At 39.6% G+C, this 14,337-nt stretch overlaps 1 protein-coding gene across 2 annotated transcripts in view; it reads right to left on the reverse strand.

Annotated features, from left to right (window-relative positions):
• tmem132e (transmembrane protein 132E) overlaps positions 1-14,337 on the reverse strand; it is a 422,770-nt gene that overhangs the window by 64,555 nt on the left and 343,878 nt on the right. For both annotated transcript variants that reach the window (XM_004551162.3, XM_004551161.3), the window contains exon 3: positions 12,157-12,297. In XM_004551162.3, the coding sequence (XP_004551219.3) occupies positions 12,157-12,297 (141 nt within the window). The remainder of the gene's footprint in view (positions 1-12,156; positions 12,298-14,337) is intronic.

The following is a 14,337-nucleotide window of genomic DNA, read 5'->3' on the forward strand; positions in this document are numbered from 1 at the left end:
TGTGTAGTGTACCTCATTAGATAACACTTTTTAACAATTTTAATTGGGATCCAAATCAGTGTGTGTGTTTTTCACCAAATGAGGCCATTCTGTGGAGGAACCTAGCATTTACATTTTAGGAGACAAACTCCAGCTGTAGACGATCACAAATACCTGCGAATCATAGTTAAACTTTAATTTGAGTCTTAAATTTTAAAACGTTTTATTATTACATTTATTCTGGCTGACTTTATATAGAAACAAAACGACATGTCCACACATCTCCCATATTCATTATTATATTACAACATGGTCTAAATGGTTTAAACCTGTTACAGTTTTTATAAAAAAGAACTTTAAAAGGTTTTCAATAAATAACCATCGTCATTTTTTTTATTTTACAGGCGCGGAGATTACTCCGTTTTTTGCTAAACATACTGCCTTATTTCTGATATTATAGACAATACATACAACATTTAAATGCCCTTTATAGATATGGTTGTATTAATCAGTTATCAGTTCTGTGGGCACCGAGATGATTTTGTCCTCCTGTTGCCATCGTTGGTATGTTGTTGTTGTTTTTTTAAATATGTGTAATGTTGTATGTTAATATGATAAATCCATTTTTTTATTTTGCTTTTATTATCCAGCCAGGAAATACTGATGAGTTACAGGTCTGTTACTAATGTACAGTGTGCCCATTAAAAACAGACAAATAAATACATACATAAAAGGAAAAATGAGAAACTAATAGTAATAATAGTTACACTAATAATTAAGCTAGTTGTTTTTCTAGTTTTTAAACCAGCATCTATACAAAACAAAAGCTAAAGGCATAAAAAAATATTAATGTGGTATTATGTTATATGTTATAAGTGCTTAATTCATCATTTATATATCACTCCTCCTCCTTAGTGTCATTTTCAAATACAGGTATGTTTATCCATCTGTTAATGTTACACCATGTACAGCTATCGCTGCCGCGATATCATCTTAACAGTAATCACAAAAACATGGTCATAATAATATCTGTATTATTAATAGAATACTAAGGAGGAGTAATGCTGTATAAATGATGACTTAAGCACTTACTAATGACTTAATGATGCTTAATGGTGTAAAATTATTATAAAGTGCTACCAAATTATTTAAGACATACATTTTGTGATTTGTAGCCTCGTCCGGGATATTAAGTACCACAACCATGTGACTGGTTTTCGGGAAGTGGACTTACAGTCCAACAATGCAGCTGTACAAAAAGCAGACTGATGAAAAAGTCAAACTAGATAGCGTCGGAGCGTCCACACAGCGACTCCTTGAAGATGTAAACCATTTGAAAAGGAAGCCCGGATGGACTTTTTGGATCCATGGACATCCCCTTCTTAACGCTATCATGCAATTATTCACGATGACTCACTTGAGCTAATGATGGAGTCACAAAACTCAACACAAAGGCATTTTTAAATATTAGTGGGCGGTGAAATCTTAAATGTGTGATTTCACACCAAAGGGCTAAATGAATGGAGAAACCATGGCTCAAGAAAGTCTGGCCTTGTCTCCATTAACTTAATGATGTTCTGTGTGTATAGCACAAAGTATATATTTTAAAAGCTGCAGCTCGGGGCTTTTTCAGGGGGATTTTCGTTCTTTGATCAAAGGTCTGTTTGAACTGATTAACAGGGAGTGTTCATTGGATCAAAGCGCTGCAAGGCAGGGTTACAAAAGCAGGAGAACAAAAACGATGAACAAAGAGTTGAAAATGGTTCATGCTTAAGTCAATGGCACTACAGCCCTTTAGTATGACTTTTTGAACATTTAAAAGAAAGTCAAAGTTTGCTTAAAATTTAAAACAACACTTCAACATGTGCTGTTTGACTAGAATGACAGGTTTCGGGTGGAAAAACGTGCCTTCGACAAGCTATGACACGCTTGTGTAATCCAGTTTCTTTATTTCTATTAAAGGACTTTTTAAAAAGCCCTAATGCTCACGTACACCAACAAACAGCTAAAGTTTGGGGCCTTAAAAACTCCTAAAACTGAGTTGAGTTGCTTTTCAGCTGCTGCTTTTCCCCACATCTCAGGAAAAAGCACTTTTCTGGATCATAAAACATGCCAACAAAGTAAACCGTGCATTGTGTTCATTGAAAGAGTCTTACTTGAGTGTGGAAACAGTTTGTGTACACAGGCCAACAGAGGACGCCTTTTGTGCTAAGAAACACATTTTCTCTCCTTTGCAGAGTCAAAAAGGGGCAAACATCAGTGACGACGAAGCAGCTTTGCAAAACACTGTACTCGCCTGTCCTCCTGAAGCCTTTGTTAAGAGTCAATATTGGCATTTAAAAATGTTCTCAGAGTCTTTTCCCTGCTTCTCTTGTTTAACCCTGAATTATTAAACTGAACTAAGAAACATCTTATTAAATGACAGAGGCATTGCCACAGTGTTTTCAAGAACATTATTCATTTGAAACCCATTGACCGCGATCAATAATGCATCGGTTCATGTGGCGTTATCAACGAGCTGCTGTTAGAACGGGACCGTTCCAGATGGAGGGTTACAGACAAAGAAATATGTTGACTAATTCCAGCGCCGGCTGAAGTGCGAGCTGATGAGGACAGCTAAAGAATAATAAAGAGCGGAGAGTGATGAAGAGATCAACAACGCGCCCTGAAGGGAAAACATTGTCACCCCATTTCCTCAGATTCAGGTAATTTTGAGTAAACAAAACCAGATGTTCAAACCGAATTGGTGCTCAGATGTGTTCGCCAATGAGATGCAAAATGATGCTGCTGTGTGTATGCTTGTGTTTTTAGCAGAGTGCGTGTTTGTGCATGTGTCTGACTGAGACTGGTGACTTGCTTAGTGGTAACCAAAAAAACAAAACATATGAACGAGAACAATTATTGAACTTAGAAAACAGAATAGATTTCTCCCTATTACCACATTTAATTGGGTGATTAGGGAAAGAACTGTCTTGAGTATTCATGTATTTTTGGGCTCATTACTGTAAAGTCTTTGAGTCTTAGGCTTCTGCACATAGAGTCTTGCTTAAAATGTAAGAAATTTTCACCTATTTTCATGATTTAGCTCAAAGAAGTAAAAAGAGGAAGGAGCAGACTTCCTTTAGTCATAACAGAATAGAATAAAAAAAGATTGCTTAAAGAAATGTGGGCGTGATAAGTCATTCCCAAAAGACGCCATTAAAATACATGTAACCAGGTTGTATGGCAACATTTGTCAGTTTGTTTTTGTCAGAATGAAAGAAGTAATGCCAATTTAGTTGTATTTTTGCAACTAAACATGTAATACATCCATTTACTTTAGAGTAGTCAATACTAAATTAAATGAGAAAATGCTGTTTTCTGTCTCACTAATAGACATCTTTTACTAGTTTGGGTTAGTTGACCCAAGTTCAGCACAGCTGCAAATTAAGACATAATTTAGACCACTGTAATAATGGTTATTAGATCTCATTCACTTTCTTGATCACTTGTTGTAGGGAGGTATGGTGAATCTCTGCTTTCACAGGTTACAAGTGGTCCAACCTATGGCACTATGATGGGCACAGGAGTTGACAACCACTTGCAATCACTAGATTAGGCTCCGGTTAGACAGACATAGAGACCAGTCACATTTACTTACTTCTTCAGAGAGTGTGTTCCATGCCACCTATTGGCAACTGCAGCAACCAGCCAAGGAGAGTTTTGGTGCAGCATCTTCTGCTTATTTGAATCAAATTCACGCTAATGACTATCAGTAACCTCCAATAGCTATTCCCCAGCTGGTTGCAGAATACATACTTTTCCCTAGTGACTGGCGATTACCTGTGGGTCATTGACTGGTCCATCTAAGCCTCTGTCACTGTGGCCTAACACGCATGTCTTTGGACTGCTGGAGGAAACAAGAGCATAAAGAGAAAGCTAACTCTGACCCAGGGGAAACATGCCAACTCCAGCAGACAGACAGGCTGATTATCAGGGCTGAATCTCAAATCTTTGTCCTCCTAGATTAAGAGCAATCACTGTCAAAATGCTATTTCTGTCTCAAGATAGAACGACTTGTGTATTCAAATTTCCTGAATTTCTGTATGAGTCATGCTGCCCAGTAGTAACATAAAAGAAAAAAAAGCCAAAGCGGCTTTGCCACATTTGTGAAAATGGCAAACAAGCCAACAGTTTGATATATACATATACATATACATACATATATACACACATATATATACATATATGTATATATATGTATATATATACATATATATACATATATGTATATATTAGGGGTGCAACGATATTCGTATCGATATTGAACCGTTCGATACAGTGCTTTCGGTTCGGTACGCATATGTATCGAACAATACAACATTTGTAATTTATTTTATCAACTTTCCTTCTGACGACGCTGTCTGTGTTGAGCGCTCAGTGAATCTGAGTTCGACTACTCCGCCTAGGCTGCACTGTCGAGCGCAGATCCACTGAGCGCTCAACACAGACAGCATAGTCAGGAGGAAGAGCGCAGGGCAAGCTAGCGAGACAGAAGTTAAGCTCTCCTTGCAAGATGGACCTCCCCCACCCTCATTCAGATCTGGCGTTTGGAATTATTTTGGTTTTCATGTGACGTATGACCCTGAAGGTAAGCGAGTCATGGACTAAAGTAAAACAGTATGTTGGATGTGCCATGCAATGCTTAATTACATTGGTGTGAACTAGTGTGTTAGCGCAGTTAGCTCGTTAACGTGTTGGCCGTCTAGCCCCATGCACGGGGCGATCGGCGGTAGCTCGTTAACGGAGATTTGCCGTGTTGTGGCGTTAAGGTCATTTCAACGAGATTAACCTGAAAGCACTAGTGGGAACACGACGAATATGACTGCACATTTACGCCGACATCATCCTAGTGCAAAGACAAAAACAACAAACATGCTACTAACTTTAGCCGAGTCATTTAGACAGCTGTTAGCACATGATTCTCCTTATGCTGCTGAGAATATAGCCCAGAAGAAGCGGATAGTATAGCTTTTATTTTGGAAAGAGACATTTCTCTGTAATAAACTCTCTTTTCCAAAGATGAGTGATTCCTCAATCAGATACAGGGCTTGCAAAATCGCTAGCCCGACGTCCCGGAGCTAGCGATCTTTCCAGTCGGGCTACAAAAATCTCTCTGCCCTGCCCGTCGGGCTATTGTAGGAAAAATATATGTCAATGCTTTTGCATTCTTTCAGAAATGTAGCTGGGTAATTATGTCATTGGCATCGGTGAGCCACTGTCAATATGTGACATATTGAAGTCGCGTTTGAATTTGCGCTTGTTTTTTTGCTTTCACTTTGCAATGACAGCACTGATCTGTGAGTGATGATAATTTGTGCACCAATTCCTCTGACATCGTCTTATTAATCGTTAGCTTACTATGCAAACATGACAAGTGAAATCTCCCGCAGCAAGCTTAAACATGTGAGAGGTTGATCGCGCAGAGAATCGCTGAGCTTATGTGAGTCCGTGTGTAAAAGTAGCAGGATTTATATTTTAGTTCTGCTGAGCCAAATAAGACAGGTCAGGGTGAAGAAGTGACAGCCAAAGAAAAGCTTACCACAAAACGGAGAAGTTATGACAAATGAGACTATAAGGCAAAAAGAAAGTGCAGCTTTATGGTTTCATGGACAAAAGAATTTCTGTGGCTGCAATATGACGAGCTAAATAACCAGGGCTGCACATAAGTGGTCCGCAGGTGCGCATTCGCTGTCAAAATAAAAAACGCGCACAAGGGTTAGGGTTAAATTTAAAAACTGTACTTTTGAGTTAAAATATATATTTATAATTTTAATAAATGACAAATTAAAAAGGCATGAACATTTTTTTGTATCGAAAAAATATCGAACCGTGACACCAAAGTATCGAACCGAACCGAACCGTGAATTTTGTGTATCGTTGCACCCCTAGTATATATATGTATATATATATATATATACATATATATACACATATATACACATATACACATATATGTATATATATATACACACATATGTATATATATATATACACACATATATGTATATATATATATATATATATATACACATATATGTGTATATATACATATATATACACATATATGTGTATATATACATATATGTATATATATATATACACATATATGTATATATGTATATATATATATACACATATATGTATATATGTATATGTATATACACATATATGTATATATGTATATGTATATACACATATATGTATATGTATATGTATATATGTATATATATATACACATATATGTATATGTATATATGTATATCAGAATCAGAATCAGAATACTTTATTGATCCCTGGGGGAAATTATTTTTTGTTACAGTGCTCCATTTTAAACCAACATTAAGACAAGACAGACAATACGCTAACTAAGAATAGTACAATATATACATATATATACATACATACATACATAAGTCACTTATAAATAAATATTTGGAAAAGAAACATGTGTAGTTGTAGCAGCAACAGTGTGTTAAGTGGATGCGTTGTACAGGGAGATGGCCACAGGCAGGAATGATTTCCTGTGTCGTTCAGTGGTGCTTTTCGGTAATCTCAGTCTCTCACTGAACGAGCTCCTGTGACTGACCAACATGTCATGGAGTGGGTGGGAGGTGTTATCCAACATTGTCTTTATCTTGGACAGCATCCGCCTCTCCGACACCACCTTGAGGGAGTCCAGCTCCATCCCCACAACATTGCTGGCCTTACGGATCAGATATATATATATACACATATATGTATATATGTATATATATGTATATATATACATATATGTATATATATATATACATATATATATATATATACACACATATATATACATATACATATATATACATATATGTCAGCAATATCAGGAAGAAGGAACACGAGAAGCTGGAGAAATACCAAGGGCTCAGAGAAGAGCTCAAGAGGATGTGGAGGGTGAAGGTAACGGTGGTCCCCGTGGTAATCGGAGCACTCGGTGCGGTGACTCCCAAGCTAGGCGAGTGGCTCCAGCAGATCCCGGGAATAACATCGGAGATCTCTGTCCAGAAGAGCGCAGTCCTGGGAACAGCTAAGATACTGCGCAGGACCCTCAAGCTCCCAGGCCTCTGGTAGAGGACCCGAGCTTGAAGGATAAACCGCCCGCAGGGGCGTGCTGGGTGTTTATATACACTGAACAAAAATATAAACGCAACACTTTTGTTTTTGCTCCCATTCCCCATGGGATGGACGTAGAGACCTAAAATTCATTCCAGATACACAATATAACCATCCCTCCCAAACAGTGGTCACAAATCAGTGTGGTAGTGGGCACATCTGCTATATTGAGATAATCCATCCCACCTCACAGGTGTGCCACATCAGGATGCTGATCTGACATCATGAGTAGTGCACAGGTGTACCTCAGACTGCCCACAACAAAAGGCCACCCTGGAATGTGCAGTTTTTTGCGCTATTGGGGGTCTGGGGACCCAGAACCGGTCAGTATCTGGTGTGACCACCATTTGCCTCATGCAGTGCAACACATCGTCGCATGGAGTCTATCAGATTGTCAATTGTGGCCTGTGGAATGTTGGTCCACTCCACTTCAATGGCTGTGCGAGGTTGTTGGATATTCGTGGGAACTGGTACACGCTGTCGTATACGCCGGTCAAGCACATCCCGAACATGCTCAATGGGTGACATGTCCGGTGAGTATGCTGGCCATGCAAGAACTGGGACATTCTCAGCTGCCATCTGCCCTGAACAATGTGAACCATGATTCATCCGTGAAGCGCACACCTCTCCAACGTGCCAGACGCCATCGAATGTGAGCATTTGCCCACACAAGTCTGTTACGGCGACGAGCTGGAGTCAGGTCAAGACCCCGATGAGGACGACGGGCATGCAGTTGAGCGTCCCTGAGACGGTTTCTGACAGTTTGTGCAGAAATTGTTTGGTTGTGCAAACCAATTGTTCTAGCAGCTGTCTGGGTGGCTGGTCTCAGACGATCTTGGAGGTGAACCTGCTGGATGTGGAGGTCCTGGGCTGGTGTGGTTACACGAGGTCTGCGGTTGTGAGGCCGGTTGGATGTGCTGCCATATTCTCTGAAACGCCTGTGGAGACGGCTTATGGTTGAGAAATGAACATTCAATGCACGGGCGACAGATCTGGTTGACATTCCTGCTGTCAGCATGCCAATTGCACGCTCCCTCATTGCTTGTGGCATCTGTGGCATTTTGCTGTGAGACAAAACTGCACATTCCAGGGTGGCCTTTTGTTGTGGGCAGTCTGAGGTACACCTGTGCACTACTCATGATGTCAGATCAGCATCCTGATGTGGCACACCTGTGAGGTGGGATGGATTATCTCAATATAGCAGATGTGCCCACTACCACACATTTGGACTGATTTGTGACAACTGTTTGGGAGGGATGGTTATATTGTGTATCTGGAATGAATTTTAGGTCTCTACGTCCATCCCATGGGGAATGGGAGCAAAAACAAAAGTGTTGCGTTTATATTTTTGTTCAGTGTATGTATATATATACATATATATGTAGAGATAGAGAGATAGAGAGATGTGTATGTATATATATATATATATATATATATATATATATATATATATATATATATATATATATATATATATAGAGAGAGAGAGAGAGAGAGAGAGAGAGAGAGAGAGAGAGAGAGAGAGATAGATAGATAGATAGATAGATAGATAGATAGATAGATAGATAGATAGATAGATAGATAGATAGATAGATAGATAGATAGATAGATAGATAGATAGATAGATAGATAGATAGATAGATAGATACTGGCTTTGATTGACTTGAGAGTTATTTTTGTTTACTCTTATTTTTTTTTAACTCTTCGATCATTTTTAAAGACATGTAAAGACTTTGGGAATACAAATAATTTGCCAGTGTCACAAAGTACATAATTAATAAAGCATATCAGTAATTTCGAGTTCAATTTAGTGTTCGAACTGTCTGGAAATACCATCGTAAAAAAATCACAACCCCAAATATAAGCAATGTGAATGAATTTCACAACAGTTTTCAGCATGGCGTGGGCGCCTTTTATATAAAACGGATTTCAAGCTCATGTTCAATCGATTTTATGGGAATGAGGCATGAATCCCCGACTCCACTGCTTGACTTTAGAGGCTCATTGTTTGCTGGTTTTGCTCTAGGTGGCCACTCAATTGACTTGGTTTTTGAGAAAATGCAGTGTGACACACTGTTTTTCTGTCCATGCTTGACCCCCAACTGGACATTTCCCACATGGTGACAGGGTAGCAAAGACTACTAGTCACTAAATATAGCAAGGACGGCTGTCACTAAGGAGGCGCTAAGGAATAAACAAGAGAGAAATGGTGGACCTCTTTCTCAGGTGAGGTTATTCTGTTTTCTTCCTTGCTGCTCTTTTCCTCCTCCCAACCATCAGGACTCCGCAGGGATGCCAATATATAGACCAGCAGTTGCTAACGTCTCTAGCCAAGCTCCCAGTCCTTCAGGTCTTAATAAATTGAACACATCACATAACGTGATTTATAGTTGCTAATTTTTAGTTGCTTTCCCTCAGTGGATCAAGCTCGCAGGCTGGGAGAACTGCACTCTTGTAAAGCCCCATAATGGATGTTCACTGTGTTATTGTGGAAGCACCTGTTTACAGGGTGTGTGCACCCAACGTTAATAGCAATTAAACATATTTGTGCATTTGCTCAGATTTTTTGCTTTTATTTTTTTACCAATAAAACAATAATGAGGCAAATAGATTTTTAGGTTTATTTTAAAGCATTTCTCCTGGACAGTTTTTAAAGATTACTCTGTAAAAACCCAGAATCTCTACTGCCAATGCATTCCATTAGAACCATAACACCAAAGAAATGATGACCTTCCTTCCTTTCATTTTCCTTTCATCGGGCTAAGAAGGATATTCTAGATCTTCTCCTCAGCAACATTTTCCTAGAGCCTCTCCTGGGGAATCCTGAGACACTCCCAGGGAGGATGATATAGTCCCTTCAGTGTATTCTGGGTCTACCCTGGAATCTCCTCCCAGCTCTGCTGGGCGTGCCTGAAACCTCCTGGAAAAGGCACCTATGCGGGATCCTAATCACATGTCCAAACCGCCTCAGCTAGTGCCTTTTGGTACACTGTCTTCACTGTGAACATCATCCACATCTTATTTCTAAGGCTGAGCCCGGCTATCCAACAGATACATTTCAATTACCACCCAGAGCTCATGATGACTCATGATGGGGGGATTTTGAGTCCATTTCAAAGGACTGAAAAATTCGCCAATGTGACTGCTTTTGATGTTGCTCTTCTAATTATCTGTTATTGCATATGATTCGGATCTTTGTTCACTTGCCTGTAACAAATTTCAGTTGTATTATGTTCCTCTTATTTTGTTATATATTTGGTCTGGATCAGAGTCAATGATGGATGCACGGAGGGCTGGGTGGGTTGCTGGGTTTGGAGAGAAGTTGGGGGGGGGGACCTTTGGGGGGGGAGCTAATCTGAACGAGTAAAAGGTGAAATCTGGAGCAGGGCACCCAGGCCTGAAGAGCAGAGCTGATGAGGCAGAGGGCTGCAGATTGGGGAGGAACAACATGGACGCTGAATGAGGTCTGGTGTTAGAGGAGGTGGATGACATCATAAACTCTCACTGTTCTACTTTCACAATGATAGATCTATTAAAACGTGCTTGTTATTTTGTTGTAGCCTCCTGTGGTTTAAAATGCAGCCACCTACTGGTTCAGTCTGGCTCACTGCAAGCTCTCTGTTTTTAATACTTCCTTTATATTAGCGTAACTAATAGGCCTGCCACACCTTATGTAAAATTCATTTTTAGCTTTTTCATAATGTTCTTCATCTGCAATAATTGAATTATTCAGATGTGTTAGTTATTATATTGTTTGCTGTACCCGTTATTAGTGGATGCTAAAATAAGTTTTACCTTTCTGAACTGTAACGAAATCATTTGTAAAAATAATAAAAGCCCTAAAACTTAATCTCACATATTTCTAACAACTTAATTTCTTTAAGAAATGATTTCTTCTCTGGCTTTGCTTCTGTTCTTGCAGGGCGGGGTCAGAATGACCCCCCCAGCAGTTTTGTAATGTTTGGGGCTCTGGTGTTAAAACATTAATCTAATTGAAACCTCTTAATTTCAGCTCAGTTCCCTTCTCCCTACCAGCCTGATCTAGTGCAATCCCTCCATTACTGCTGGCCTGTACGCACCAATCCACCTGACGTTCCATTTTATCATCGCTTATGAACAAGATCCTGTTGAGCTTTTTAATTATAGCATTTCATTGACTGGAGTATCAAATTTCAGCTTAATTACTTATTACCTCTGTTGTACTGAGACAGAGGAACACACCACGCAGGCACTAAAACAAACCAGCAAATCCTCTTTGCAGGGCCTCATTTCATACTGTAGTTTGAATTGTTTTCGGTAAATCAGACCTTTAAGTGCGTGGAAGAAAAGTTATCGGAGCATCCCGTACACGGTTCACCTCCATTTACCGGTCAAATCAATTAGGCTGTTCCTAAACGCATGCTAACGAATGCATTAAGCTGTATGCAGTTTAGACTGCATTAAGCTTGCAAATCTCTTTGCAGCTCTACTTTATTTACCAAGTTGCATTTACCATAGAATCTGGCCACACAGAGTCCATTACTATCCCGTCAGACACCACAGGACCACGACTGGGTGGTGTTTTTACTCTTTTGAGAAGCCTGAGGTGTAATTACTGCTCTCAGACAAGATCTAATCTCAAAGGTATTTTAATGCCAGCAGTCACAATCATCTACCTCATCTCTCCACGTAAACTAAATTGACGGCAGATGTAGTGAGACTAAGCAGATAATATCTTCATTCATTTAACTTTGGCCTATAAGGCAGAGGGTGCTTTAGTCACTGGGACAATGGTGTGTTTTATCTTCTGTCTGAGCATATGCTTTTAGAAGCTGCCTTTCATCAGGTAACTATGACTGATTAGTCAAAGGAAAATAGATCTTTTGTCCATAGTTAAGGAAGACAAGTACCACCGTCTCTGTGTAGCTGGAGCAGGAGCAGAAATCAACAGCTGCAGCAGCAGTAGTTGGTTAGACAGACCCAGTGTGTTTAGGCCCAGGGCTGTTGACTTACCCCTGCTTGACTGCTTTGTTCTTGTTCACATCGATGGTGGTGATGGAATGCTTGGCGCCAGACTGTACCTCCCATTCAACCTTCCACTGGGGGCTCTTCGAGTTGGTTTGGAGCAGGTTTACCCCCTTTTTAGCTTTGACCCTGCAGGAAATGGCGAGAGAAAAAAAATAATAGAGGAGGTCAATTTTATTAAGGGGGATGATTTATGTGCAAGGTCAGAGGTGGATACCCTCTCTGTGCTACAGGCCTCCTCCCTGGATTGCATCATGGCAAAAGCAATTCCACAGATGAATCAATAACAAAGATGAATGAAGATGACAGTGCAGTGATACATGAGAGCAGAAAGGTAGGAGCACTTCAGGTCAGAGTGCTCACTTACACTCTCTGCAAAATCAGATCTACAAAGCTTTTTACTGAACCCACTGGATATTCATTTCGAATTAACACCTGAAAGCCACAAGCTTCGGTTCACCTGCTTTTTGAGAAAGTTCATACACACCATTGAGCTTTTACTGAACTGCATTTTACATTAAAACAAAATAAGCCACCTTTAAAATTCCTAAAAACTGTTGATTGAGTCTCATGTGCAATCTCCCTTCCTTAGCCCTTAGCTCTTCAGGGAGAACACACTTTATAGATAGGTCAAGGTTACCAGCACGAGTCCTTGAGATGATTTTTTATTTATTTATTTTGGCTTGTTTGTTGCTCCAGGACACTGCAACAAGGAAGAATGTTTGAACCTGGAAACCAAACATACTCCCTGCTACCTCTTAATATTTCAGGTATTCACATTAAAAAGGCCAGACCCTAAAGTGTACTGAGTGGAGTGTTGTGAACACTGCAGTGTTTTACTGCCCCCGTTAGGCTTTAAAATGAATTCAGATATTTTTAAGACTATTTATAATAGTTACACGTACATGCACAACAGTTCACTTGATAAATATTGTAGAACTTTACATAGTTCTGTAAATAAAACCATTCTCTCCCCCATCTCCAAAACTATTCTACATAATAACCCAAGGGCCAAAGAAGTAATAACAGTAAATGTAATGCACATACTGTATGTGTGCATCTTCCAAACATCTACATCCGCAATCCTACTCATCCACACATACAGTCATGTACGCATGGCTGCACCAACCAATCTGCACGTGCATGCACTTCTATATACATTCATAACGCTGCATTATCTGCAGAGATTTTATACACAGTGAACCAGATGTGCAGAGGCTATAGATGCATACAAAATAAGACTATGCAAATGCATAAAGCTGTAGCACGCTGCAGCTATACAAAAACATGCCCCAACATCTGCTCAAGGATTGTGCGTGCTTGCCGGAGCAACAACTAACACCAAAAGAAGAAAAAAAGGGATGAGAGACGAAATAGTTAACGCAGTAAACACATAAATAGCTACATAAATGGGTAGAACTCTTGAATTTTATGGTATAGTAAAGCTACAATAACATGCGACACAGTTGTTTCCCTTTTCTCCAGTAAAATGTTGTGATTTGAAGTATACATAAGTCCTGCAGTATTTAAATTTAGTTCATAAATATTTGAAGTAATATGATTTCCAGTTGCAGCAGCAGATTTATGCTTTGCTTAATGCTGAAAGATGATCCGTGATAAAATAAAAGTGAGTGGGTCTGTGCAGTCAGGATTGCTTTTAAATGACAACATGCTCTTTCAGGATGGTCCGCGGCCCAGGAGTTAGAGCAGACTGCACACTAATTGGAAGGTATTTTGATGGTTTAATCCACAGCTCCCCTGCTCTGCATGTCTTTAGGCAACAACGGAAACACAAAATTGCTCCTGATGCAGCCATTGGTGTGTTTTTTTCCCCAAGATTTGATCCTTGTTTTGGTTTAACAGACAGCCTTTCTTTTTTTTTTGTTGTAATGTTTCCATTTTGCTTGTCTCATGTGTTTCCTTGTTTTTCTCTCCCTCTGTTTTGCATGCTGTCCTGATTTCCTGTTCTTACTTACTTAAGTGGGACTCCTGTGGTTTCACTTCCTTTTTCGTCTCACCAAACTAAACCTAAAATTGTATAGCCTGCCTTCAATAGTGTCACCAGTGTCAAATCAGGCCTGTATATAAGACAGGACAAAATGCAGCTGTACATCTGCACTTAAAGGTTAAAGGTCACTCTAATGAGGATGCCAGTGTTCACATTTTGGA

The sequence above is a fragment of the Maylandia zebra genome, linkage group LG10 (assembly GCF_041146795.1).
Source record: "Maylandia zebra isolate NMK-2024a linkage group LG10, Mzebra_GT3a, whole genome shotgun sequence".
Lineage (NCBI taxonomy): Eukaryota > Metazoa > Chordata > Actinopteri > Cichliformes > Cichlidae > Maylandia > Maylandia zebra.